The sequence below is a fragment of the Pteropus medius genome, unplaced genomic scaffold, assembly GCF_902729225.1.
Source record: "Pteropus medius unplaced genomic scaffold, Ma_sr-lr_union100, whole genome shotgun sequence".
In the NCBI taxonomy this organism is placed as follows: Eukaryota; Metazoa; Chordata; class Mammalia; order Chiroptera; family Pteropodidae; genus Pteropus; species Pteropus medius.
The window spans coordinates 4,513,714-4,539,581 of NW_024340697.1; the positions used below are offsets into that span (position 1 = coordinate 4,513,714).

The following is a 25,868-nucleotide window of genomic DNA, read 5'->3' on the forward strand; positions in this document are numbered from 1 at the left end:
TCATTTCCAATAACTTCACTTACCCAGACACAAAACCAAGAGAATGCAGAGGACAGCTCCAAGCAGAGAAGAAAGATAGTCATGATGAATTCTGAGCTCTTGTCTTTACACTGGTGAGTCTCCAGTGCCATACGACTAACTACAAGGTAAACGAGGAAGCAACTCAGAAGCAGAAGTGACGTAATGGAGGGAGGAAAATTTGATAGGCAGAAGAAAAAAAACACACTGAAGAATCGCAAAGCTGAATGACTACTTAATATGACAAGAACAATTAAAATGTGTCTACTACACACTAGACATTGACCTAAGTGCCCCCATTTTATGGAAAAAGAAACTGAGGTTCGGGGAGCCCAAGCGACCTGCCTTAGGGCGCATAGTAAATGGCAGAGCCACGAGTCAGACTCAAGATCAGCCATGTCTAAAATCAGGCCTAACCACACTTGGGTGGTACTTACAGTTAGTGGTACATTTCAGGACATACCCTGTGTTTACTCATATAAACCCTAACTAACAAGAACGTGTCACATTTTAATACATCTAAGGAGAAACAAATAACATGTAATACAATTTTAAGTGGTTTTTCCAAAACTATGTGAAAGATATATTTAAAGGCCCAAATATCAATGGCTCCTTTATCCACAAACTTCATTTTACCCCAAACACTGCCACGTAATGAGATGTCAACTTTTCTAAAACAAAGAGCAGGGCTAGTGAGTTATCCTGTAAGATAAATTCCTCTGGATGAAAAAGCGGTTTGCCTTGGTGAAAATTGACTATATTTTTAATCTAGTAATGATCACCACGTGTTACACGATGGTATTCTCCCCTTGTTGGCAATACAGTCCGGTCTTTGCAACTTTTCTATAATTCTAAAACATTCCAAAATGAAAGTGTGTTCAAACAACCAACATACAAACAACCATTTGCTTGCATTCATCACATACCTACAACTATCCCCTAAAACAAACATGGGAAAAAAACCACTACAGAGAAAATAATTGCACATAAGCAGTATTATAATTATAGTACTTATATAATCATAAATATCAGAAGGCAGTCTAAGTGGTCAAAAACAGAAATATTTAACTTTTTATTTCAAAATCATCAGAGTCACAAAAAGTTGCAAAGAAATGCACAGGGAGGTTCCGTGCACCCTTCACCCAGTTTCCCCCAGTGCCACATCTTGCGTAACTCTACAACCCCAAACCAGGTAACTGACATTGGAACCAAAACCACAGAGCTTATTCAGAGTTCACGCGTGTGTGTGTGTGTGTGTGTGTGTGTGTGTGTGTGTGTGTAGTTCCGTGACATTTTATCACATGTGCAGTTTCTGCAACCAATAACCAAGAATAGAAATAGTCCACCACTACAAGTCTCCCCTTGCCATTCATTTATAGCCACGCCCACCCCTGCTTACCCCCTCCCTAACCCGACAACCACTAATCTGTTCTCAACTTTATAATTTTATTATTGTAAGATATATAAACGTTTTACACCTCCAGTACCCGATCTTCCTAGGTGTATAAACGGAATCATACCAGTTTCCTTTTGTGCATTGTGTTGGCTAGAATTGCATGGTGGTTTCCTCTAAAGGGGATGGATGGGCTAATATCAGGCTCTCCCTGTCACACTGTCCCCGAGGGTCTTTTCTTTGATTCCAGGTCTGTGAGGGGGGTGGGGAGGTACAGAGCAGTCAGGTTTCTTCTTTCCTTCTGCGAGCTCTGAGCAGACACATATGTGCACACCCGTGATTCCCACAGTACAGATGGGGGAGGGGTTACCTTGGAGCACGAAAGAATGAGAGTCCTATACCCAAATTCTCCCAGAAATTAAAACTCTTTGTACCATTAAACCTTAGTTTTTTAACTGTGTACTTTTTTTTTTAGCTTAATTGACATGTAACACTGTGTAAGTTTAAGGGACACAGTGTGATTTGATACACTTATATACTGCAATGTGATTGTCGCTGTAGTGTTAGCTCACACCTCCATCACATCACATAATTACCATTTCTTTTCTGTGCTGAGAACACCTAGTCTCTTAGCAACTTTCAAGCGTACAATACAGTATTGTTAACAATAATCACAATTAGATCCCCAGAACTAACTGTATTTTTCATGAAAATCTTTCCCAAAATGGTTATTTTCCTGCCTTCTTATATAGCCTTAATTTGCATGTCATTTCAATAATCCAACTTTCCCTGGTTGTCTTATGACAAATGCGGCACCCTTTTGGGGGGAAAAATTTCAACCGAGGGTTCCTTGACTAAAAGGTCCCCCGCTGGCTTTTATAATTCTGAGCCCCTTCTCTCTAGTTGCCTAGACTTCCCTCTGTGATATTCTCACCCAGCACCCCCTACCCCATCCACCGCCACCCCCACTGACCAATGATTACCTTGATTAAACCCCATATTCTCTTAAGATCAGGGGTCAGCAAAAGTTTTCTGTAAAGGGCCAAACAGTAAATATTTTCAGCTTTGCAGCCACATGGTCCCTGGCCAGAGACTCAACTTTGTCCTTGCAGTACAAAAGCAGCCACAGACAATAAACACGTGAACATGGCTGTGCTCCAATAAAACTTCATTTGTGGACACTGAAACTTGAATTTCACATAACTTTCACAAACTACAACTCTTCTTTTGGTTCTTATTCAACCATTTAAAAATGGAAAACCCATTCTTATCTTGCAAGGCTGTACAAAAACAGATGGTGGGCTGGATTCAGCCCGCGGGCTGCTATTTGCAAAGCCCTGCCCTAAGATCTCTCAGGACCAGCCATCACGTTTGGGAAACAGTTTACACTCCATAAACACTGGTTTGTCAACTGACGACAAGTATGGTCATTCTCGTTGTACATGTAAGACAATATGCCCATGAAGAAATACAGGGAACTGCGTGCTGGCATGGCACAGGTGGCTGGAGCTGACTTCTGCATCCTCGGACTTCAGTGCTGACCCACCGCCATTGTCAGTTGATTATTTTATGTGAGTCTTTTCGTTTCCCGGCTCCCTTGTCATCTTCTTGAGGAAAAGGGCTAGGCGATGTTAATTATTTGTTACCCATCCTCCTTTGCACCAGGCACAGACAGAGCATCCAGGTTATTAAAGTTTTCTGGCTTCCTGTCCCTAATTTTAGAAAGAAATGTGAAATATTTTATACTTCTCTCTTTCTCAGAGTAACAAACTAAAAGCTAAATTAAGTCGATCTCTTTTCTCGATCCCCATTTTCCTTAAAGGGTGCCGGCTGCTCCATGGGCAGAGTTCGCACAGCTGCCCTCAGTTAGAATCACAAGATGGCGTGTCCTCTGCATTAAACCAAAAGCAGAAACACAAAACCAGATCCTTACAACATGGATGAACCTCAAAAACATGATGCTGAGTGAAAGAAGCCCGACACAAAAGGCCAGAGATCATGATTCCATTTGTATGAAATGAATGTCCAGAACAGGCAAATCCATAGACAGAGAGTAGATTGCTAGTTTCCAGGGGCTGGGAGAAGAGGGATATGGGGAGGGACTATTTAATGCAGCGGTCCCCCACCTTTGTGGCACCAGGGACCGTTGCTCCTATGAGAATCTAATGCCTGAGGATCTGAGGTGGAGCTGAGGCGGTGATGCCAGCGCTGGGAAGCGGCTGCAAATCCAGATGAAGCTTCGCTTGCTGGCCCGCCGCTCACCTCCTGCTGTGCAGCCCGGTTCCTCCCAGGCCACAGACTGGTACCCTGATTTAATGGGCACAGGGTTTCCTTTCTGAGTGAAAGAAATGTTCTGAAACTAGACAGTGATGATGGTTGCACAACATTGAGACTATAATAAATGCCACCGAATTGTTCACTTTAAAATGGGTCATTTTGTTATATGAATTTTACATCAATAAAACTACGTTTTTTTAAAGAATGGTGGTAGATCTATATGTTCTTTTTTCTTTTTATTTAAATTGAGCTATAATTGACATATAACATTGTGTTAGTTTTAGGTGTACAACATGATTTGATACAGTATATATTGCAAAATGATCACAGTAAGTTTAGTTAACATCCATCACCACATGGTTACAAAATTTCTACTCTCTTAGCATCTTTCGAATATATACTACAGCATTGCTAATTATAGTCACCATGATGTAGCTCTGTGTTCTAACAGTGGAAGGAGCACCTAGACAGAAAGATAAAGTAGCAAGTCACGGGAAAAAAATTGATTGTATAATCCCATTTACGTGAAATTCCAAAACAAAAGTCTGGGTTTATGCACATATTTTAGGTAGAGGTGTAGTAGAGAAGGGTCTAGAAGGATACAAAGCAAGCTGCATATTTATGCGGCGTGTCATTCTCGTATGGCAAGAATGCTTCAATGGGTTCCCGTATAATAGAAAGAACACTCTAGGTCCCTGTGGGCCTGAACATTTTCAAGGGCATCCACGGTCAGTTCCACACACACCTGTGCATCAGAGCACAGCACCCACCAGGACTGAGTGACATCTGCAGGAGATGAGCACGGCTGGCTGCAAGCAAAACTCAACCAAACAGCTCTTGGGTCACATGATGTCAAATAATTCATTTTAACTAAGTTTTCCCCGATTTGGCTGCATCGATCAGTTGATCAGTTAAATAAAGTGCATTAAAATTCCTAAATGAGTACGCAGGCTTTAGATGGGCCTACTATCAGGATAGTATCGCCCCCTCTTTAAAAAGTCAATTTTCTCTTAGAAGTGGGCCAGTGTGCAGAAAGGGTATTTCAGGACAGAAGAAGGAAGATGGAGGGGAGGGTGCGAAGATGGGGAGCTACAGCCAGACCATCCCTGAACTGGTCGCTGAATGCCAGGCCCCACACCAGAAGTCAGAGCCCAATAGCCGGGCATGACCCCGGCTTAGTCCCTGACTACCAGGCAAGGTCCGCCAGTTGTCCTGGGCCAGGAAACCCAAAACGTCCCCATCCCAAATCCCCACAGGCTTCACCCAGGCACTCTCACCTGTCCCAATATAACTGCCACTTCCAAAAATTATCAGAGACCCAGGAAAAAAGGGCACGAGAAAATTATCCCAAAAGATGGGATGACCGATTCTCAAGCAATATACAATAGAAGAGCTATTTGTTAGAATTTCGAAATTTATGTCAGGGGTCCCCAACCCCTGGTCCGTGGGGACCCCTGGGCAGGCAAGCAAGCAAAGCAGTGACAGAATTGAAAATAGCTATGTCTTTAATTCCATTATGTCAACTCCCAACTGTTTCAGTCATAGAAAAATGACCAAATGCAGTGACAGAACTGAAAATATCCACCTAAGATCAATATCGTTACACTGTACTGAGTTGTAGCGTTATCATTAGGAACGGGAGCGCACTCAAGGCTCAAGTTAAGGAATAGAAACTTGCCAGAGAAATTTACACTGCAGGTGACAGAGTTAAAAGAAGGAAGGAGGTGGGGGTAGGGGGAGGAGGATGAGGAAGGGCTTCTTATATTCACATGTACAATACCACCCTGTTCTCCGTCAAATTTTCTCATTTGATTATTTGAAAAGTTAGTATATTCACATAGTTCGAAAAGGAAAAGGGATAAAAAGATATATTGCCCAGCCCTGGCCGCATCTTCACTGTTCCTACCACCATCACCCCCAAACAGGTACGCGAACAAACAAATCTGAATATAGACACTATCCCTCCTTCTTACGGCTCCTGGGGCCCCTTCTGCACCTGCATATGCCGTGGACTTCCTCACCTCTGATCTCCGGACTGGCACCTTTCCAACGTGGTGCCACGCGGTGTCCTACATGCAAACAATTCAAGCTGCCTTGTAGCCGGGACTATTGCTGTGTGGGACCCAGGCAGTGCACGTCACGCCCCTCGCTCATGGACCGTCGCCACAGCCCACACTGGCCCCATGTTACACAGGAGGAAACTGAAACTCAAAGAAGTTAGAAGGAGGCCCAGTTACCTAAATCAGCCGTCCCCGACCTTTTTGGCACCAACGACTGGTGCTCCTATGAGAGTCTAAGGCCTGATGATCTGAGGGGGAGCTGAGGCGCTGATGCTAGCTCTGGGGAGCGGCTGCAAGTACAGATGAAGCTTTGCTTGCTTGCCTGCCCAGGGGTTCCCACGGACCAGGGCTTGGGGACCCCTGACATAAATGACAGCCACGACCCTAAGGCAGCTCTCTCCAGCTGGTCCACAGAACAAGGGCACCTTCTCCTCCTTGAAAAATAAGCAAATGATCCTCTTTGATCGATTTGCAGAGAAAAATTAATAAACTCATAAAGTCTATCAATTTTAAGATTTTCATCTCCAGTTCTGTTAAACACCAGCACCTCCTATGTCACTTTTCCACTAGCCCTGGCACAAAATGGTTGTGAATCTTGGTTATACTCTGCAACCTCCAGGGAAGCTTAAAACACGGGGCTGCCGGGGCCCCACGTGCAGATGGCGCCGGGATTCCTGAAGCTCGCAGCCAGGTGGGCTGCGTACTGCCCCAGTGCGGAGGCCCACTCCTGGCTCTCCAGGAGCCGAAGCCAGCAGCATGCCAACAAGAACAGACAACAGCTGATCACGGCCAGCCCCAGACCTCGTTTTTTCCATCAAGTACTCGAGGTCATGTTTATATTTTGACATTGTAAACAGATGAATGGTCATTTTTCTATGAGTAAAACAGTTGGGAGTTGACATAATGGAATTAAAGACATAGCGATTTCCTGTATTCTGCAGGGAACGCCTCAACAGGGAGGGCACTTCGGGGCGGCTTCCAAAAGGGCTCTAGCCACGCGGTGGAACAGTATTTGGCAATGAAGAGGAATGGAGCACTGAGCCATGCAGCGACACAGATAAAGCTCCAAAACATTATGCTGAGTGAGATAAGCCAGACACAGAAGGCCACAGATCGTACGACTCCATTTATACGAAGTATCCGTAACGGGCGAACCTATAGACAGAACAGATGAGTGGCTGCCAGGAGCTAAGGGAGATGGCGAGTGACTGCTCGTGGGCACAGGGTTTCTTTGGTGGGTGTTGCAGATGTTCTGGAATTAGATAATGGTGATGGTTGCACAACCTTGCGAATATACTAAAAACCACTAGACCGTGTACTTTAAAATGGTGCGTTTTATGGCGTGTGAATTATATCTCAATTGTTTTAATCGGGGAAGATGTTCAGGGCAAATCCAGTCAACCCATACACTCAGAGGGCTCCCCCACCCTGGAGACAGGAACCTGTCCACGAACGCAAATCCAAGTGGCAGGAAGAATCCATCTCCTGCAGTAGCTATCTGGTGTCCTGACCGAGCTCCACGTGTCCTGGAAATGTCGTACTCATCTTGACAGTGCTCCGTGTCCTGGTAGCACCGAGGCTGGCTCACAAGACTCACTTGTGACCCACTCACCTGTATGAGAACAATTCAAGCTGCCTTGTAGCCTGCGCCTGTCTCCCAGGGGCTGGCCCAGCCAGCTCCCTTCAACCTTCTCTTTCTCTCCCTTAGCTGCCTGAGCTTTAAAAAAAAGAAAAAGAGGACCCTCCAAATAGAAAATGCTGGAGATTCCACTGTTCCATAAGCGGCCTTTCAAGATGCCCTCGCCCTGTCTTTCTAGAGCTTCTGAGCAAAGCCAGAGACAATCCTCTCACCGCTCCCTCGTCCACAGAAGGCATTGGAATGTGTCGAGGCATCTCGGGCAGCGCGATTCCCCCAGCCCACCTGCACACACACTCAGAAGGCCAGGCCGGCTCGCGAAGTCGCTGCACAACACTGAAGTGTTCACGGATTCATTTTCTTCTGCTCCACTGTGGATATGTGTACACCTGACAGTCACTAACTACCTGCTAATCGTGAATATTCTAAAAATTGAAGAATATACTCATACTAAAATGCTTCATCCCCAAAGTTTCATATGCTGATATTACTATTTGTATGGTATAGTAAATTCAGGATTTTTCATATAAATGTGTTCTTCCCGGAAACACAGAAATCAGGCCTCTGCGTTCTTACCTTCTGTTCTGTAGCAGCTCGTAACTATCAATTGGCTTGAAACAAACTCAGCTACTAGAAATGAATCATTATAAGCAAGTAGATGTCAGAAGTAGTTCAGGTTCTCAACCAGGCCATACTGCCTCCCCTAGCAGACATTTGGCAATGTCTGAAGACACTTTTGGTTCTCATGACTTGGAGGCATCTAGCGCATAGAGACCAAGCATGCTGCGAAACCTCCTATGCTACACAGGACAGCCCCACAACAAAGAACTACCCAGCCCCAAATATCAATAGTGCCCAGGCCGAGAAACCCTGCTCTAAAGTAACACCTGCCCAGTCTGGATACCTTTTAGGACACTGCACATCAGCAATACAGTAAGGTGAGTGACTCAACATGCTTCTCTGTGTAACCAAGTCACTGAACACAATCAAAACCAGCAGTAGCAAAAACAAGGGAGGTTTATGGGTAGGGTTAATAGAAGGCCTTTGAATTGGCCCCTGGTGAGTCTCAGCTCCTCCTAAGGGGTCTGCAAGATTCCTTTGGCCCCCGTCTTGATTTCACCTGCCTAGTTCAAGCATCAGCTAAATCCTGACCACTTCTTGTTCCCTTCACAATTTCTCTTACATAATCCCTCCCATTTCTAGGCCTAGGGCCCTGGATCTCTCTAGCTCAGGCCCATCGCTGTCCGTGAAAACCTCTGATAGTTTCCAACTGGTCTCTTGTCTAGCAAATCCACCCTGCCCACCACCCCATATTTGGCTTGCTCATCAGATATGACTTGGTGCCTAATGTGAGCCAGACTCTGGGCTCAGTCCACGAGAAACAAGGCCCTCTAGGGGTATTGATTGAGAGGAGCCAGTGAGAAAATAGATATGAAATACTTAGTATGGTACCCCTAAGCACGCAATAAAAGTCAGCTACTGTGGTTATCATCAAAAACACCAAGTTGACCAGATGTTTCCATTCTCACTGAGAAAACAATGCACAGGCTGTATTAGTGTCCTACTGCTGCTATAACAAATTGCCACAAACCAAGTGGCTTAAAACAACACAAATTTATTATCTCACAGCTCTGGAGGTCTGAAGTTCAAAATCGGTGTTTTGGTTTTTCGTTTTGTTTTGTTTTTTGTTTTTTGGCTAACATCGAGGTGTCAGCAGGGCTCGGTTCCATCTACAGGCTTTAAGGAAAAATCCATTTCCTTACCTCTTCCAGCTTCTACAGGCTGCCTGCATTCTTTGGCTCACGGCCACATGACTCCCGACATCTGCTTCTGCTGTCACGTCTCCTGTTCTCACTCTGACCCTCCTGTTTCCCTCTTGTAAGGACCCTTGTGATTACACTGGGCCCACCCAGATAATCCAGTATAACCATCTCATCTCAAGATTCATTCATAACTCAATCCTGCCTACCAATACTATTTGCCATGGAAGGTAACTTATTATAGGTTTCAGAGACTAGAACACGGACACCTCTAGGGGGTTATTATTCTACCTACCGTGGATGGTGGGTTAAATATCAAACGACGATGAGTGCAAGATAAAAATAACCAGTGGGTATAATACGGTGCAAGGGGCACAGTTACCTAGTCAAGGGAGGGTCAAGCACAGGTAGTAGACCTGGGCCGAACTCTGGAGTTGGAAAGACACTGCCCCTGGTTGGCTATGGGAAGCAAGGTTACTAAGTCACCCTCCTTTGGCCTAGTTTCATCACCTGTCCGCCTACACTTCTGCAGCCATTGTGGGCTCTCAGTGAAAGCATCCACGCAGATGCCTAGAGCACTTGGCACATGGCAAGCACTCCACATATGTCTGCCATAACCAGAGACCCAAAGGATTCCAGCGGGGAGAAACCAAGAGGAAGGAACGGCATGGTGAAGCTTTAGGGGGAAGGGCACGGCACATCCGTAAGCTCCATGGAGGTAGGGATCTGTCTGCTGGTGCTCACCGCTGGAGTCCTGAACCCTGGAAGAATGCCTGAGACTGAGTGGCTGCACAACAGTCATCGAATGAATGAATGAATGAATGAATGAATGGAGGCAGGATGCTTAAAACTGAGTAGGGATTGGCTGGCATACTGAAAAGAGCTCTGGTTCCTGGTCAGAAGGCACCGCTCAAGTCCCTGTTCTTCTAACTGTCAGAAGGACACACCCCTTGGCCGTGGCCCTCAAGTGAGAAATGAGGATTATGAACAAGACAGTCCTACCTCGTCCGACCCCAAAGCTGTGGATTTCTAAGTTATACGTGCTCACACCCGCGTCTCACCTCCCTTACACAAAGACTCTGGGTCAAACCGTCCGATTTTCTCATTTATTCCAAACATACCAGCACTTCCTCATCTCCAGCACTTTTCTCACGTTCCCCCTTTTCTTCTCTGGTGCTGAGAAAGCGCGAGAAATCCTCAATCCAGGAGATCGATGGATAAGGATAAAAACGCCCCCAGGCACAAGTAAGCTCTCCCTCCTTTTCTGGGAAACCACCGCCACCTGCTAATGGTACCTGGTGACCATCATTGTCTTCATTTTATATGTCTGTCTCCCATCTCCCAGACAGACGTCTCCATCTACCATCCCAGCACACAGGAGGCCAAGAATCTCTGTAAACAGTTCTTCATGTTATTGGATTTAAAGGGGAATAACTGAACTCGGTAGAACTTAACTCTGCTTTTATTCCATCAGATTAATTATATTGGATTTATCAGAAAGGCAGTCAACATTAGCAAAAGGACCTGGGCTAGAAGAAGCTCACCAGGTGACCTTTAACATGTCACCTGACCCAAGGGCTCCTGAAGTAGAACTGACCAGAGAAGGTGAAGCACATTATTTCCACTTCCAAAATCAGAGTGAAAGGGAAGAAAAGGAAACCAAACATCCGGGAGCTATTTTTGGAAATGAATGACTTTTCCATTCACTTTTAAAAAAAAAAAAGGAAGGAAAGAAAAAGAAAGATATTAGACCAAGAATAGACCAAGAAGTGGTTGTTGATAATCTAAAAGAAAGAAGATTCTTCCAGGAGCCCACGTCTTATGGCCTTAAAAGCAAGACGCCCCTCCATGTTCATACAAACACTACCTATAATCTTAAAAACTGAAAAATTGAGAAATCATTACTCGTTTATCAGAAAGTTTATGTAATCCCAAAATAAAACTGTGCGGTAAATATAGTAAATGTCCTGTTAATCAATACTAAGGAAAAGTTCCAAGAAGGTAGCAACGAATGATGTCATCTGGCTCTGTTCTGTGGGGCTCCAACCTGGCAAATTCCTGACCCATGGATTGTTTTCTCCTTAAAGCAGTAGCCTGTCCGAAGGACTTTTAATATACCACAGAATTCCTCCATGTGGCACAGTCAAATCCACCTCATGAACAAATGGGTCCCTAAAAGCTGTTGTCATGATATCGTCTGGGCCTTCCACCATCATCATGATCGTTTACACTCTGCTTTGATCTCAAATGTGCTATGGTCCACCGTTCTTCAGCTGCTCGAGGTTGGCATTTCCAGGGCTGTGCAATAAAAACTGAGCTAGAAGAAACAGAACATGAAGTTTCAGCCACCCGGTCCATCTATCCGAAAACATCAACACGATCCCGCGGGAAGCACATGTTATGTATATACAACCTTCTAAGGCACTGAATTTTACCAAAGGAAGCAAAAACGTTCTTCCCACAATGTCTGCCTAAATGGTAAATACCTTTTTATAAAGTGGTCCCCGAACTCCGAGTTAACATATGTAGAATACATATGTGCCATAATGTCAACCACACAAGACTCACCCACAGAAACTACCAGCCACAGAAATGGTGAATTAACTTCAGATTTTTGCAGAAAAGTTTTTGGATACGATTCCCAGAAAACTACGAAAATTATACTCACAGTACTGATCGCAGAGAAAGTGAATTTAAGCCTAAGGTGGGTTCATAATCAAACTAAAAGAATTCTGTCTTGAAAGTACTGAGATGTTTTACACATCTGCAGCCACATCTGTAAAGATGTCTCCTTAGGCTTTCAACCTCTTTGTTGTGAGTTGAAAAAGAAAGTACAGCTACAATAATTCACCAACACGCCTTGAGCTGGCAATATCCAATGCTGTTAAACACAACAATGAATGGAATGAATAGAAAACTCGAAGATATTGTTTACAACTGTTGGCCCTCGTTTACTTCGCTTGCAGCAGTCTATTTTATGCTATTACAGTTTGTAGGAAATTATATATGAAACGTTTTAAGTCAGCAATAATTTTCACCTAACCTACTAACGTTCAAATTCCTCCATAATTTCATTTTCTTTAAAAACCTATTTAATGGCCTCTCTCTTGTCAGTTTTCACTTCAGGAGCCGTTTAGGGAAAGTCCTCAATTTCTTGAATACTGCTTTCTGGTCATGTGAATTAAAGGTGACTCAAAAGGGTTTTAACTGTCAGATGCACATGGAGAATATGCTGTGCTCCGACACAGTTTTTTCCACATAATAAAACAATTCCAACTCTAAATGATACCCAGTCACCTATAAAAATCGGCAGGGTTCTGTTTTGAAAGAAGAAGAAGAATGACTATTACACCATTTACACCCTTCAGAGACTCCACTTAAATGTTTGTGGCTTGCCGAACATTCCATACATATTTCGGGCAAGGTATTATGGGAGCTGAAGTGCAAGCTGTCCCCTGCTGAATTTTCACTCACTATAAAAACAATGTCTCATAAAAGTATACACATGTTTTTACTTTACAAAAAAATGTAAAATATCCACTTTTGTTCACTCGGTTGACACTTTTAGCATTAGAAACAGGACTTTTTAAAAATCTCTAACATAAGCGATGTCTGAAAGGGTGAGAATGTCAGTCGGTAACAGACTTCTGGAAGGAGAAACATAGGAAATGTGCACGAAATGCACAGAAAGGAAGATTCTACAAGCTCACTCCTGTAGGGTCTGCTCACCTATGTCCTGGGTCGTACCATAAAAACGGAAGTTCCTACATTTATACTTTTCATCACGAATCCCCACTCCAGTATAACCACAACTGTTTTATATTACCCTCATAAAATGAACCTTCGCCTTTTCTAAGCAAAACAGTATTTTTAATTGGTTCATTTTCCAGTTGTTTGGGTTTTTAACAGACATACAGCCTAAAAGGGCACCACATTCCAAGTAGTTCTACCAATTCCAGAACCATCCAAGGCTTGATCAAACAGCTGTGGCTCTAGCCTTTGGTTAAAATTATAATATGATCTCACCTGATTTTCAAAATAACTAAGCACCTTTTTAACCCATAAAACTATGCTAGGATTACCGAAGTTTCTGAGTCCAGAAGTTTGCAAAGTTCAGAGAGAATATTAGGGAACTACGACCCTTTTGCTTTGTTTTCTTTTTCCCTATCTGAACCCAGAGAAATCTTCAAACAATAATTCAGCAGCTTCCCTCCTCCAAAGTTTATTTTCAAACGCCAGTGCCATGCAGCGCTGCCTTTTCCTGTGCAGGTAGGAGGAAGCAGGCACGATGTCACCACACTGGGCCTTTTAAAGTCTTAAAATCACTGGGAAGCCTGCAGTATTTCTTTTCTGGCACTCAGGGCCGTGGAGAAAAGTTGCTCCAGATACGACGAGATATCAGATAACCACTGGAAACACTGGGTTTCAACAGAATTCCCACTGCCACACACACACACACACACAAAATGCATCTCTCCAAAAGCAACTGAATCGTAGAAAAAGTTAAGGAAAAGCATCATTACGTGAACTTAATTAAATGCAATAATCCGTTTTTTACACCATAGGATTTCTTTACATAAATGGGACAACTTAGCGACCTATCCATATCTAGCACAAAAAGGAAACCTAAAATTCAACTCTTGTGTTTCGTTTATTCCAAAAGCATCTGGGTCTAATCATAACCCATTCTGGCCGCAGTACACAAGGCTGTTTCAATCAGAATTTTAACTCAATGTTTAAGGCGCTAAAGAGTAACCTTCGCAGTTTGGGAAGAGGCTCTCTCAACTCTCAAAGAACTGGGGATCCCTAAACTGTCCGGTCTGGCAGCGGTCTGCGGATGGAAACTCGGCTAAGTCCGCCAGCCAAAGAACGCTCACCACGAAGCTGGGGCGCACGTTTGTGCTCCAAGGTGACAGCTCATTTGGCCACCGCGGGGCCGGAGCGCCTGCAGGGCCACAGACGGGGATCGTGGGCCACAGACGGGGACCGTGGGCCACAGAGGCCCGGCAGGGATGGGCGAGGCCGCCGCGGAAAAAGGAAAAGAGGGCCATCCGTCAGCCCCGGCAGAGGAAATTCCAGGCGCCCAGCTCCCAGGCGCCGGTCAGCGGGTGACGTGAGGGAACCAAGTCAAGAGTGTCCGCCCGCGGCGGGGGCCGGGACGAGGCCGGGGCTCCGCACTCCGGGGCTTGAAGCCGGGAAAGGAGGCGCCTCGATTCTCGGCCAGGGCCCCGGGGTTGGGGACGTGGGGGCCTCCCGGTGTCCTCTAGCCTCTCCCAGGGCCCGAGGGATGGGAAACCGAAATCCTGGCCGGGGCCCGAGCCCGCGCCCCCCGCCGAAGCCCTTACCGATCGCGGGGGTCGATCCACGACGTCTGGCGAGTGTTGTGGTCGATGTAGAAGATGCGGCCGTCGTAGTCGCGCGCCTCCTCCCAGCCGGCGGGCAGCGGCAGCTCAGAGCTCTCCCGGGCCCGCGACGGCACGGAGGACACGGACGGCACAGGGACCACGGCGCCGGTCACGGACTGCAGCGGCTCCCGAGGGGGCTGCACGGGCGACGGCGGTTCTCGCGGGACCTCGCGCGGCTGTCCCCTTCGCCGCCGGCGGCCGCCGCTCAACCACGGCATGACGGCACGGGCCCCGCCGCCGCCCGGCCGCCCCGCGCGCGCCGCCTCCTCAGCCAGCACTAAGGCCCGGCGGCCGGGGCGCGGGGGCGGCCACGGGGAGCCGCCCGTCGCGCCCGGTGCATCCTCCGCTGGGCGCCCGTGCAGTGGCGCCCGCCTGACGCTCGCTGGTTTTGCGCGCCGCTGCCTGCGCCGCACGCCTGCTCTGCTCGAGTCACTAGGGTAGCCGCCACGCGTGGAGTCACAACCCCGAAGTCGCTGCGGCGGCCGCTGCCAGTGACTCTTCGGTTCCCGCGGCGCGCCCGGCCATCTTCGTTCCCCAGCTCGGCCCGGTCGGGGGCGGGGCGAGGGCGGTCCCCGCCCCCGCCCCGCCCGCTGCCCCGCCCCCTCCTTCCTAGGTCCCACGCCTGCTGCAACTCCTTCCATCTCCCCCCGCTGCTCCGCCTCCAGTCGCCCCGAGGGCTCCTCTGCTCTACGCTCCTCTGTCCCCAGCCCCACCCCGCGTACCGCTTCTCCTCCTTCCCCACCAGCCTGCCCATTCCTATCCCCAACCCCGCTCCGCGCGCTCCTCCCTCTCCCCTTCGCTCCACCACCTCCTCCGGCCTCGCCGGGAAACCGCACGGGGGCCAGGATGGGCGCCACCGCGTCCGTCCGCCCCCGGGCCACCGCGGAGGGGAAGGGGGGCCGGGAGGACGACGCCCCACCCGGCCTGCAGGCGCGGCCTGCCTGGGGGTGACTCCTGGGGCCCAAAAAAATGATCGGGGGAGAGGGCTGTCACCTCACTCACCCATTCCACACGATCTGGGGTCTTCCCCTATGCCCACTTGAGATGTGGGAAATAGCTGTACCCTGGGTCTCCCAAATACGCAAGACGATCCAGCGAAGGTGGGTAAAACCCCAGAGGGAAGGCCGAGGGAGCTAGAGATAGCTGGAGGAGGAATCCGAGCTGGGGCAGGGGGGGACCACCTGGAAGTGGGGAGCTGGGCAAGTGGCCGCTTCCATGTCCCTGCCTGAATAGCCCTAAAAGGGCTGATCCAGAGTACCCACTCTGGGCCAGCCCCCCGGACCTGCCCTGAGCTCTTCCATCTTCCAATGTAGAGGATCCAGTAGTTTGAGCAGATACCCAAGTACGCCACTACTGAGGATGAAGACAGATCAACTCCTAAAACATGAGACTGTGTGGTAATTTATGTTCTACTCATATGTCATAGCTGGGGAGACTGAAGTCCAAAGTTCGGGTTCTCTCTTGCTCCAAATCCCCCAACTACTTAGTGCTCCAGATCCTTGGCCGCAAGACTTAATGCCAGGAAATGCTAGAAAATATCAGGGAGGTTTTAAAACACTGTTAAAGTGATACAAAAATATCTGGTAGAAACTCTAACAGGGGCCCAGATAGATATATAGGAAAAGAGACTACAGAGAAACCTCCCAAAGTACTCACGGTAGTTTGCATTCCTTCGGAGAGATGACTTTTTAAAGCAATTCTTTCCCTTCCACGTTGGTTGTAAAATGGCAATATTACTTTTAGAAGGGGAAAGTTGTTTTAAAAAAAGAATGTGAAGGCATGGAAAGTGCTAATTGGGACATGTCCAAGGAAGGCCTGTCCTCCCCTCCTCCCACCACAACACAGAAACTTCCTCGCTCCCCAAGTATCTGCCCCCACTCGAATGTTATATGCCGGAAATTCCACCACTGGAGTCCTTCTAGTTAAACATGGACCGTTATTAAATGTCTAAGGGAAAGAAGCAGAGAGTATCAAAAAAGCGAACACTCGGTGATCTTGCGCGGTCCAGGGAATGCCCAGTTGCCTTGCCCTGGCATTTTCCCTTCTGACTGGCATCATATATTGCCAAGGGGGGCTGCCACTGCCTTCTTTTCCCTTCTCTTCCTGCCCACCCTGTAGTCACCTCACTACATAGCACACGGCCGGGCCCAGGCTGCATTCTGCGCCCTCCCCAGCATCACGTCATCTCAGAATTTCACAAATCTGGCAGCTATCACTGGAAATTACCTTGAGTGGGGCTGGAGCATATTGGAGTGAAGCCAGCCTCAACAGAGGGGGTTGGAAAGAGAGAGATAACACCCCCACCCAGCAAAGGACTTGGGTAAGGCAAGGCAAGATGAAAAGTATCAGATAAAGATGAAAAGTTAGGGGAAGCTACATCCCTTAGGAACTGAGAGGCCTTTCACTGAGGGTGGGAGGTGTTATGTACTCATTCTGACTGGCAGCAAGTATATGCTGCAGACCTACTAGGTGCAGGCATTGTGCTGGGCATTGCGGTGCTGCAGAGAACAGGATGGAGTCTCTGCACTCTCCGCTGCCCAAGTTCAGGACTAAACAAAGAAATGGGCACTTATGAGTGTGACATGTCTACAAATGAAGCCAGGGTGGCAACCTCAAATTGGAGACTCGAGGGAGGCCTTGTGAGACCAAAAGGAAGACATCTCGGATAAGGAAACTGAGGCTCAGGTCTCCAGATCCCTGAGTTCCAAGCCCTTGTTCCTTGGTACATGGAGCTGCTGTCATCAAATACTTGTCGATTTGCATAGCAGATGCGGTGTCACACCCAGATCTCCACGGCTGAGCCACGCACCCTTTCAGAGGATTACCCTTGGTTGACAAATGTCTGAGATGCTATGCCCACCCCCCAGTGACTCATTCTGTAGTGTGACAGTCCAGCCCCCTTGCCCTGGCTGGACAAACACTAGTGCACCTCACATTCCAGAGCTGCCATGACCTACCATGCTGCTGGCTCCTCCCTGCTCTAGCGTGCCTCCCGTGTCCCCATCAGCCAGGATACCCCAATCGTTCACTTGCATGAGAACCCCACACTTAGGCCTCACTCTCTTCCAAGCACTTAGCAAATATGAATCATTTGGTCATCATAACATCTATAGGTATCCCTAATGGCATTTGCACACGAATGGAGAATTCGGGAGTGTGACATGGCATGCCAGTGACAATAGATTGGAGATCTTCATTGAAGATGCTTTATCCACATGCCCACCCACAGGCCCTGAACCTCTCGTGAAGCAGGCCCATTGCATTTGTCTTTAAATGAGCCAATGAAAGGACAAGGCCAGAACTCGGGAGTGACCTGAGGCCTGTCTATTTGCACTGTTAGTACTTTTTGCCTTGTAATGTTTGCCCCAGGCAGCTGCTGATTGTCCCTAAAGATCTGTGCTGGGGGTTGGGATGGAAGAGAAGTTGGTAGGGGGTGCAGGGACTCTTAACTCCCCAGCTTTGCCATAAATTGGGAAGTCTTGTATGCGTGTGTTAATTGTCAGGGAGAATAAGGCCTGTCTTTCTTACAGTCAAGCGGGGCTTTCCATGTTGGACAAAAAAACACATGCGCACACAAAACACTGTAGGGAAAGGAGCCTTTGGTCTTAGCTGAATGCACAATTATGCATTCTTTATTGCCTCCATGTTAAAACCACAGCCTTGCCAACAACAAAAGTACAAACATTGTAGTGACCTCTCCTCCCACCAAGATTTCTGATGGAAAAACAGCTCAGGAAAAATCCACTTAGGCTCCGGTAATCGAGACACAAATACTTGTTCTCCTCCTCACAGACCCTCTGGGAAATCCCCTTGCCGAAATTGTTAAAATGCACTCAAATACAGCTTGCAGAATATTTCCCTTAAAATGCTTGTTAAGGAGTAAATCCATCACACTCCTTGCATACCAGACAAGCAAGAACAGAGTTTGAAGATTTTTACCCTCCATTAGATTCGGCCTTCTCTCCGCCCCTCTTCACAAAGGGTAACTAACCTTTGTTTTAAAATAGGAAGGAACTAAATTACATCTATACATATTCAATACTCCAGAAGCTTCTAGAAAAGGGAGCACCATGAAGGCTGCAATCATCATGTCTAAAATGAGAGAAATAAATACTGCCAGAGAAGTCTTGCTTACTTGTGTAAACAATCGAGTGTTCTAGGAAGTGACACATTGAGTAATTCTACACAATGTGCTAAGAGGAAAACGGAAATGGGCCGGATTGGGTCTGAAGAAGAAATGGCTCATTGTTTGGCATTCTTCAAATGCTGGAATAATTACTCGATTATGAGCACTTCTCATATATTTAAATAATGCAAATCCACACTCTGTTGAGATTAGATGTAGTTCTTGCTAATTCCTGTCTTGCCGGTTTAGGGACTGCAAAGGAAGAGAGAAATGCCAGGATCCCTAACCCCAGACCTCTCCCCAGGCGCACAGGTTGGAATGGGAAAGGGGCGGGGTTATTCCTTGAACCTTTATTCCATGGCTTTATGTCTTTAGACGCTTAATTGACTTGTGATCGGAAAAGCCGTTGTTTAGATTTTATGTGTGGACGGGGAGACCTGGGAGCACTTTTCTCAAATGAGACTTCCTTGATTCGTGTCCCGTTTTGAGATTAAGGGTTTTTCTCATTTCCTAATCTTCCACTCCAAAGAGATGCAGGGTATTCCGGAAGAGTCAGTTGTGTGGATAAGCCAGGCAGTCTGTGTTTGATCCATTTTAGTGCTTTATTCTGCTCCGTGTCAGCTTCTCAGCGCAAAGCAATGTCCTTGGAATTGATTCATGGCTGTCATGCTGCAGGCAGACTCCATTTGTACCTGGGTTATTAAAATGCAGATTAAAAAAATTTGTTCGACCAATTTCTCTCCCAAACTTAGAACACTCATAGTCACCCACTTCCTTCCTCTCCAGGTCTCCCCTCCCAAAGCTACTTTTTACTTCTTTTCTTTCCCAACCCATGGGTTATGTTCAACAAAATGCTAACGAGCCAATTGAAAACGTATTCCAGGCAAACCATAATTTCAGGAAGACACAGCTGCCATGAGCCAGCATACTACAAAATGCTTCCTCCTGGCTGGATTCTCTCCTGTTTAGGATTATGACTCTGGTCCCCTGTGCATTTGGAAAAACAGATTCTTAAACTGCAGACCTCTGCTTTATGAGCCAAGCAGAGCAGCTTGGAAGTCTCAGGCTTTCAGAAACAAGGAGGAGGATTTATCCGACAGAGAAAAGAGCAGTTTCTGGGTCATTAACAATTTTTTTTTTCATTTGATGACACCAGCATTATAAATTAGTTTCTTTTGTAGCATGAATGGAACAATTTTGGAACACACGTAACCTTACTAGATCCTGGAACAACAGCCCCGAGATGGTAGTTATATATCAGCGTTTCTCAACCAGGGTGATCGTGGCCCCCAGGGGACATTTGGCAATGTCTGGAGACGTTTTCAGTTGCGACAACTAGAGGGAGAGGTGCCACTGTCATCTAGTGAGTAGAAGCCAGGGATGCTGCTCAATATCCTATAGTGCACAGCACAACCCCACAACACAAAATGACCCGGCGCAATGTCACTAGTGTCGAGGTTGAGAAACCCTATCAGATATGTGTAATTTGTACTACTAGGCTTTATAGTGGGGAAACCAAGGCTCAGAGATCGCAAGTAACTAGTCCAATGTGATCTGGCCACTGCTGGAAAGCATCAGCCCTTGACATTTAAACTCGACTATCCCATCTGACTTCTGTAATAGGGTTCTCCAGAGAAACAGAACCAATAGGATGTACATATATCAAGAGATTCAGGATAAGGAATTTGCTCATGCAATTCTAGAGGCTGACAAGTTGCAAGATCTGCAGTCAGCAAACTAGAGAGAGACCCAGGAGAGCCGGTGGTCGTGTTCTAGTCTGAGACCAGCAGGCTTAAGATTCAGGAAAAGCTGATATTTCAGTTCAAGTCCAAAAGCAGGAAAAAACTGACATCCCAGCTCCATCAGTGAGGCAGGAGCGGTTCCCCCTGACTCGTTGGAGAGTGAATCTTTTTGTTTTATTCAGGCCTTCAACTGATTGGACAAGGCCCACCCACGTCTGCTCTCCCTTGTCTACTGATTCAAAGTTCATCCCATCCAGAAGCACCCTCACAGATGCATGCAGAATCGCATGCCCGGTCAAGTTGACACATGAATTGCTCATCATAGCTCCCAACTCAATCACCAGAGGCTCTGTGTTTCTAGGGCTCTTTCTGCTCACAGTGGTTCATGGACCAGCAGCGTCAGCATCGTGGAGGTGCTCATTGAAATGCCCAGACCAGACCCATTCATTTACGAAGCGCTGTATTTACACACATGGAAAGGGGTGGTGGGGGTGGCATCTAAGAAAAACGATTTGACAATATTGATTTAAAGAGCCATCTGGGTAGTGTTCTGGCTACTTAACCTCATAATCAACAAGGGCATGTTTTTCAGCTAAGGAGTGCCAAGCCCTACTCCCGTCACTGAGAAACGCTCGCACTCGCTCTTCATAAGCACATTTAAGAGCCCGAATCTGTTTGTTACTCAGCTTTAGGCCATGTCTCCATGAACTTCAGCCAGACTTACCTGGCACAGAAGTAGAAATGGACCCAAAGCCAGCCCAAAACCAATCACACTGTAAGCAACATTTGACTTTTGCCTGATTTGCTTTTCCTGGTGTCCCCAGCACTCAGGACTGGCTACATAATTTGCGGTATGAAACGAAAATGTGGACCGTGTCTTTGTTTGGGCGGCTTTTACAAAATAACATTGATCGAGTGGCTTATGAACAACAGAAATTTATTTCTCACAGTTCTGAATGCTGGGAGTCCAAGATCAAGGTGCCCGAAGAGACAGGCGAGGGGCCTCTTCTGGGTTGCAGATTTCTGGTCGTGTCCTCACATCCGGAAGGGGCAAGGGAGCCCTGTGGGGTCTCTTTTAAAAGAACATTGATCCCATTTATGAAGCTCCACCATCATGACCTAAGTACCTTCCAAAGGCTTCACCTCAGAAAGCAAAACTGCGGATGGGGGCAGGGGGCAGAGGGCAGAGGGCAAGGACAACTATATAATTTGAAATACCCCCAAAAGTATGTGTTCCTGATGAAATCACAAAAAGAGAGCTGTCCAGACTTGATGTGCCTCTAAGGAAGAAAATAACCACCACCTATGAGGCAATTCTGCCCTAAGATCTAAACCCAATCTCATCAAAGCCTCTAGGAAGATTCCATGGATTCCAAAGGTCTTATTAGCAGATAAAAGGGTATTTGCGTATCTTAGGATTCCTGGAGTGCAAAGGTCTTTAGAGCTAGAGGGAAAAGTACATATTTTGAGAACCACAGAAATGCAAAATCCAACCCAGGGATCAAGCTGCCAGTCCTCCGAACTACACGGAAGAATCAATAACGTGTACAGCTTAAAACTAAGGGTCAGGGTCTTGAGGCCACCTCCCGTGAAGTAGAGCATTGTGGACATAGCAATCATTAATAGGCTTCAAGTGTCCCATTAGGGTCACTGACAAGAATCTAGCCAGGGGCCAGCCCAAATCTGGGGTGGGTATGTAGGCTCAGTCACGGGATGGTGACTACCATCTCTAATGGGGTGACTCTCTCAGCTTCAGGACAATTTAGGAAAAGTACAGAAACCTTTAAGAGAATCAAAACCATCAGATTCATATTTGAGGCAAAGAAGGAATCTGTGAATATTTGATATTTTTTTGCGTTTGTAAAGTTTCAAAGAATTTCTGAGCTTTGCACATCACTGTAAAATGTGTAATCGGGTAAGTAAACTTGTGATTTTAGTAGAAACCTAATTTTATACACAATAGTGGCACGTTTTAAGAGAACTTAAGTTTCACTATATGTATAAGTTTATTGGATTTAAAAGCTATTTGTATACTTGGGAATGTATTTGATAATTGATACAATTGAAGTGATTAAAAAGGGAACGAAGTGCAGCATACTAAGAGTTTTAAACATCTTTAAAATTCATAAAAATGTTTAATTAAGTTTGCAAGTGGGATCAAGTATTTTCCAAAGTCCCCTTAAAAGTGGTTGCTATGATTTGCTAGACTCGAAAATGTTTTAAAAAAAGAATAATAGTTTCTAGGCTGAACTTAAAGGTCAAGGAAAAACTAGACATTTGAATTTGTAACTTAAATAATTCGACTATCAAATTTGTAAAACTGAATAAATCTTTTGTTGTGTGTGTGCATGCACACACACACATACACACACACACACATCACTTTTGAGAGCTGTATTCACCACTTCTGAAGGGCCGTACAATGTCCAAGTTACAGTGCTTACATTTAAAAAAAAAATCACAAGTCCATCTTTGCAACCCTGTGTCAATAATATGATCAAATACCAATATTGTTTACTAAATGAATTCCACCCGAACTCAGAAACCTTGCTCAGCCCTCCAGAGCCTGCTCAGAGCTGATAAGGTCTGATATGATTCAAGTCACATTCCTCCTAAAGTGCTTACATTTCTGGTTTTTTCTTCCTAAACCTGAATCTAATTTTCTGCCCTTGTCATGTTCTCATCCATTTATAGATTTGTGTGTATGTGTGTGATGCGGGGGGGAGGAGTATCGGTTGTCATCTGAATAAATTATTTCATTCCTAACCAACTGATTTATGTTCCTTATAAAGGACCCGCTTAACTCTAAGCCAATTTAACTAGGGAGGGTTTGCACCAGCATACGCTTTCGAAGTTACTGAGCACTGGCCGGTTGAATTGCACTGTGGTCTGATTGTGCCCAACCATGGTGAGAGTCACACTCTGTGGTCCACAGAGCAGCACATTCAGGCCTCACCCCAGACCTACGGAATCAGAACGTGCTTTTTAACTAGAGCCCCGAGTGATTCCCATGCACATTACAGTCTAGGAAGCACTGGTTCAGGTAACAGCAATCGCTGTCGTGGTGATGTTGTGTTGCTTGAGTGTTTCACGCTCCACAGAGTACATCATAGCATTTCTTTGTTTTAAGTGAAAAGCTGACAGGCTCCAATTCTTTAAATCCTGTGCATTGTCTCCACAAATTATTATATTATGTGTTTGTTTATTATTGCGTGAATGCAAATGGCACTTGGGTTATTGGAATGTTACGTTAACGGGTCGACAGAAGTCTCCCAGGATATGGAAAGAGGCAGGGAGCATCTGCTGTGATCAGTTGAGCACCCCAGGGATTCCCGAAAGCGTGGTGAACTCCAGGCAACTCAGCTACTATCACCCTTGATAAAAGTTCCGGGTGCATTAAAGAAGGTCATAGATGCATCTGTGTTGCTCGTATCAAGAAAGGACACCTATCCCCCTCGTCTTGAATGAGCACGTCTCATGACTTACTTGCTCAATATAATATGGTGGAAGCGATGTTCTGGGACTTTCCATCCCTGGGCTCAAGAGAACTGGCACTTCCACATTCTTGCTCTTGGAAGTCAGTCACCATGTAAGAAGCCTGCTTATTCTGAGACCGCCATGCTATAAGGCAGCCCAAGATAGGCGTGTAGAAAAGAGCACCAAGGAGCCTTAACTATGGAAGTTAAGGCTTCTTGTGCCTTCCCTCCTGGACGGCTGTGTAGCCTTGTGCATGATTACAGCTGATGCCACATGGAGCAGGAGCGTCCCTTAGCTCAGCCCTGCCTGACCCACAGAATCGCAGGTAAACAATAAAACACTGTTATTGAAGCCATTACCTTTAAAGGTGATTTGTTACATAGCAATAAATATCTGTGATAAATGCACAGACCTGTACGACAGCAACCTACTTTCTATTCCTCGTAGAATAGGGCTGCCGAAGCTGGGAGGAGTTCCTGAAGAGATCGTCCCCCTAAAGCGGGTGGGAGGAGGCGGTGAGGAGAGGGAGGAAGGCAATGAAAGCTGAGATACAGAAGAGCTAAGAAACAGGAAGTGAGAAAACACAGAAGATATTTGGCCTGCTTTGATTTAACTACGTGTTCCCAGATGTGGCCGAGCACTGTTTCCCCGTCACTTTGTTTTCTTTCTATAGCTTTTGTTGAAGGATAACTTAGCTACAGGTAAATACACAAATCATAAGGGTAGACCTCAATGAATTTCCACAAAGTGAACTCACCCATCTAAATGGAACCCAAATCAGCACTTGAGATGCCCCCTCATGGCCTCTCCCAGTCACTAACCTGCCCCTCACAGGGTTGCGACTCTCCTGACTTCCATCAGCATGGGTCACTTATGCCTGCTTTAAACGTTCTATCAATAAGACGCATACTACGTGCATTTTTTTGTATCTGACTTCTTTTTCTTAACTTTATGTTTGTGAGATTTGTTCATGTTGTTGTGTGTAGTTGTAGTTCATTTGGTCTCACTGATGGTTAGTACCACTGTATGACTATTTTACAATGTGTTCGCGTGTGGATTGATTTTATCTAAAACAAAGGTTCACAAACCTTTTCTGCAAATGGTCAGATTGTAAATATTTTAGGTGTCGGGGGCCACAGTTCTCTGTCAAAACTTCTCGTCTCTGCCACTGCAGCTTGAAAGCAGCCATAGATGATATGTAAATGAGTGGATATGGTTGTGTGCCGATAAAACTGTCCTTATTGACACTGAAATTTGAGCTGCGTATAATTTTCATGTGTCACACAATCTTATTCTTCTTATGATTTTTTTCTATCCAGTCAAAAATGTAAAAAAATATTGTTTTCATACTTTTTTCTATCTAACCGAATGGCAAAAATTTTTTTTAAGTTTCCAAATGTTGGTGAGGGAGCAGGAAAACAGGGATTCTCAGAAAATGTAAAGTGGTACATTCTTTGAGATTGCCAACAGGACATTATATATCAAACACCTTAAAAATGGTCATACTCTTTGACCATTTCTAGGCATTTATCCAAAGAAAATAACCAGAGATGTGCATAAAGATGAATGGGCAAAGATATTCATCATAGCATTATTTATAATATTAAATAATTGGAAACAGACCTACAACTTTCAGTTCTGGCAACTGGGCAGATTGAGTAATGCATCCCATGCCCCTCATAATTCTATAACACATAGACATGTTATATAAAATATAATATAAATATTAAATACACAGATTAGCTAGAGAGAAATGTCACTTTCCTGAATCAGAAGGGGACTGTATCCCAATATAGACCCTCACTGTTAGGGGCTGGGATTTTAATACCAGCATAGGAATAAAAGATATGACATTGACCCACCAAGACAGGGAGTGGTTGTACCATTTTACGTTTCTACTACTAACATATGAATGGTCTGGTTTCTCAACATCCTCGCCAGCATTTGATGTTGTCATTATTTTTTTTTCTATTG

General features: G+C 45.8%; 1 protein-coding gene and 1 long non-coding RNA gene across 4 annotated transcripts in view; both read right to left on the reverse strand.

The window, feature by feature from the left end:
- Window positions 1-15,096, reverse strand: part of WWC3 (WWC family member 3) — a 101,890-nt gene extending 86,794 nt beyond the window's left edge. For all 3 annotated transcript variants that reach the window (XM_039874227.1, XM_039874218.1, XM_039874208.1), the window contains exon 1: window positions 14,490-15,096. In XM_039874227.1, the coding sequence (XP_039730161.1) occupies window positions 14,490-14,767 (278 nt within the window). In that variant the 5' untranslated portion in view covers window positions 14,768-15,096. The remainder of the gene's footprint in view (window positions 1-14,489) is intronic.
- Window positions 10,589-14,483, reverse strand: LOC120611681 (uncharacterized). Its single transcript, XR_005655258.1, has 2 exons — window positions 11,813-14,483; window positions 10,589-11,461 (listed from the first exon to the last, which is right to left on the reverse strand). It is a non-coding gene; the product is annotated as an uncharacterized LOC120611681 (long non-coding RNA).
- Window positions 15,097-25,868: the final 10,772 nt, after the last annotated feature.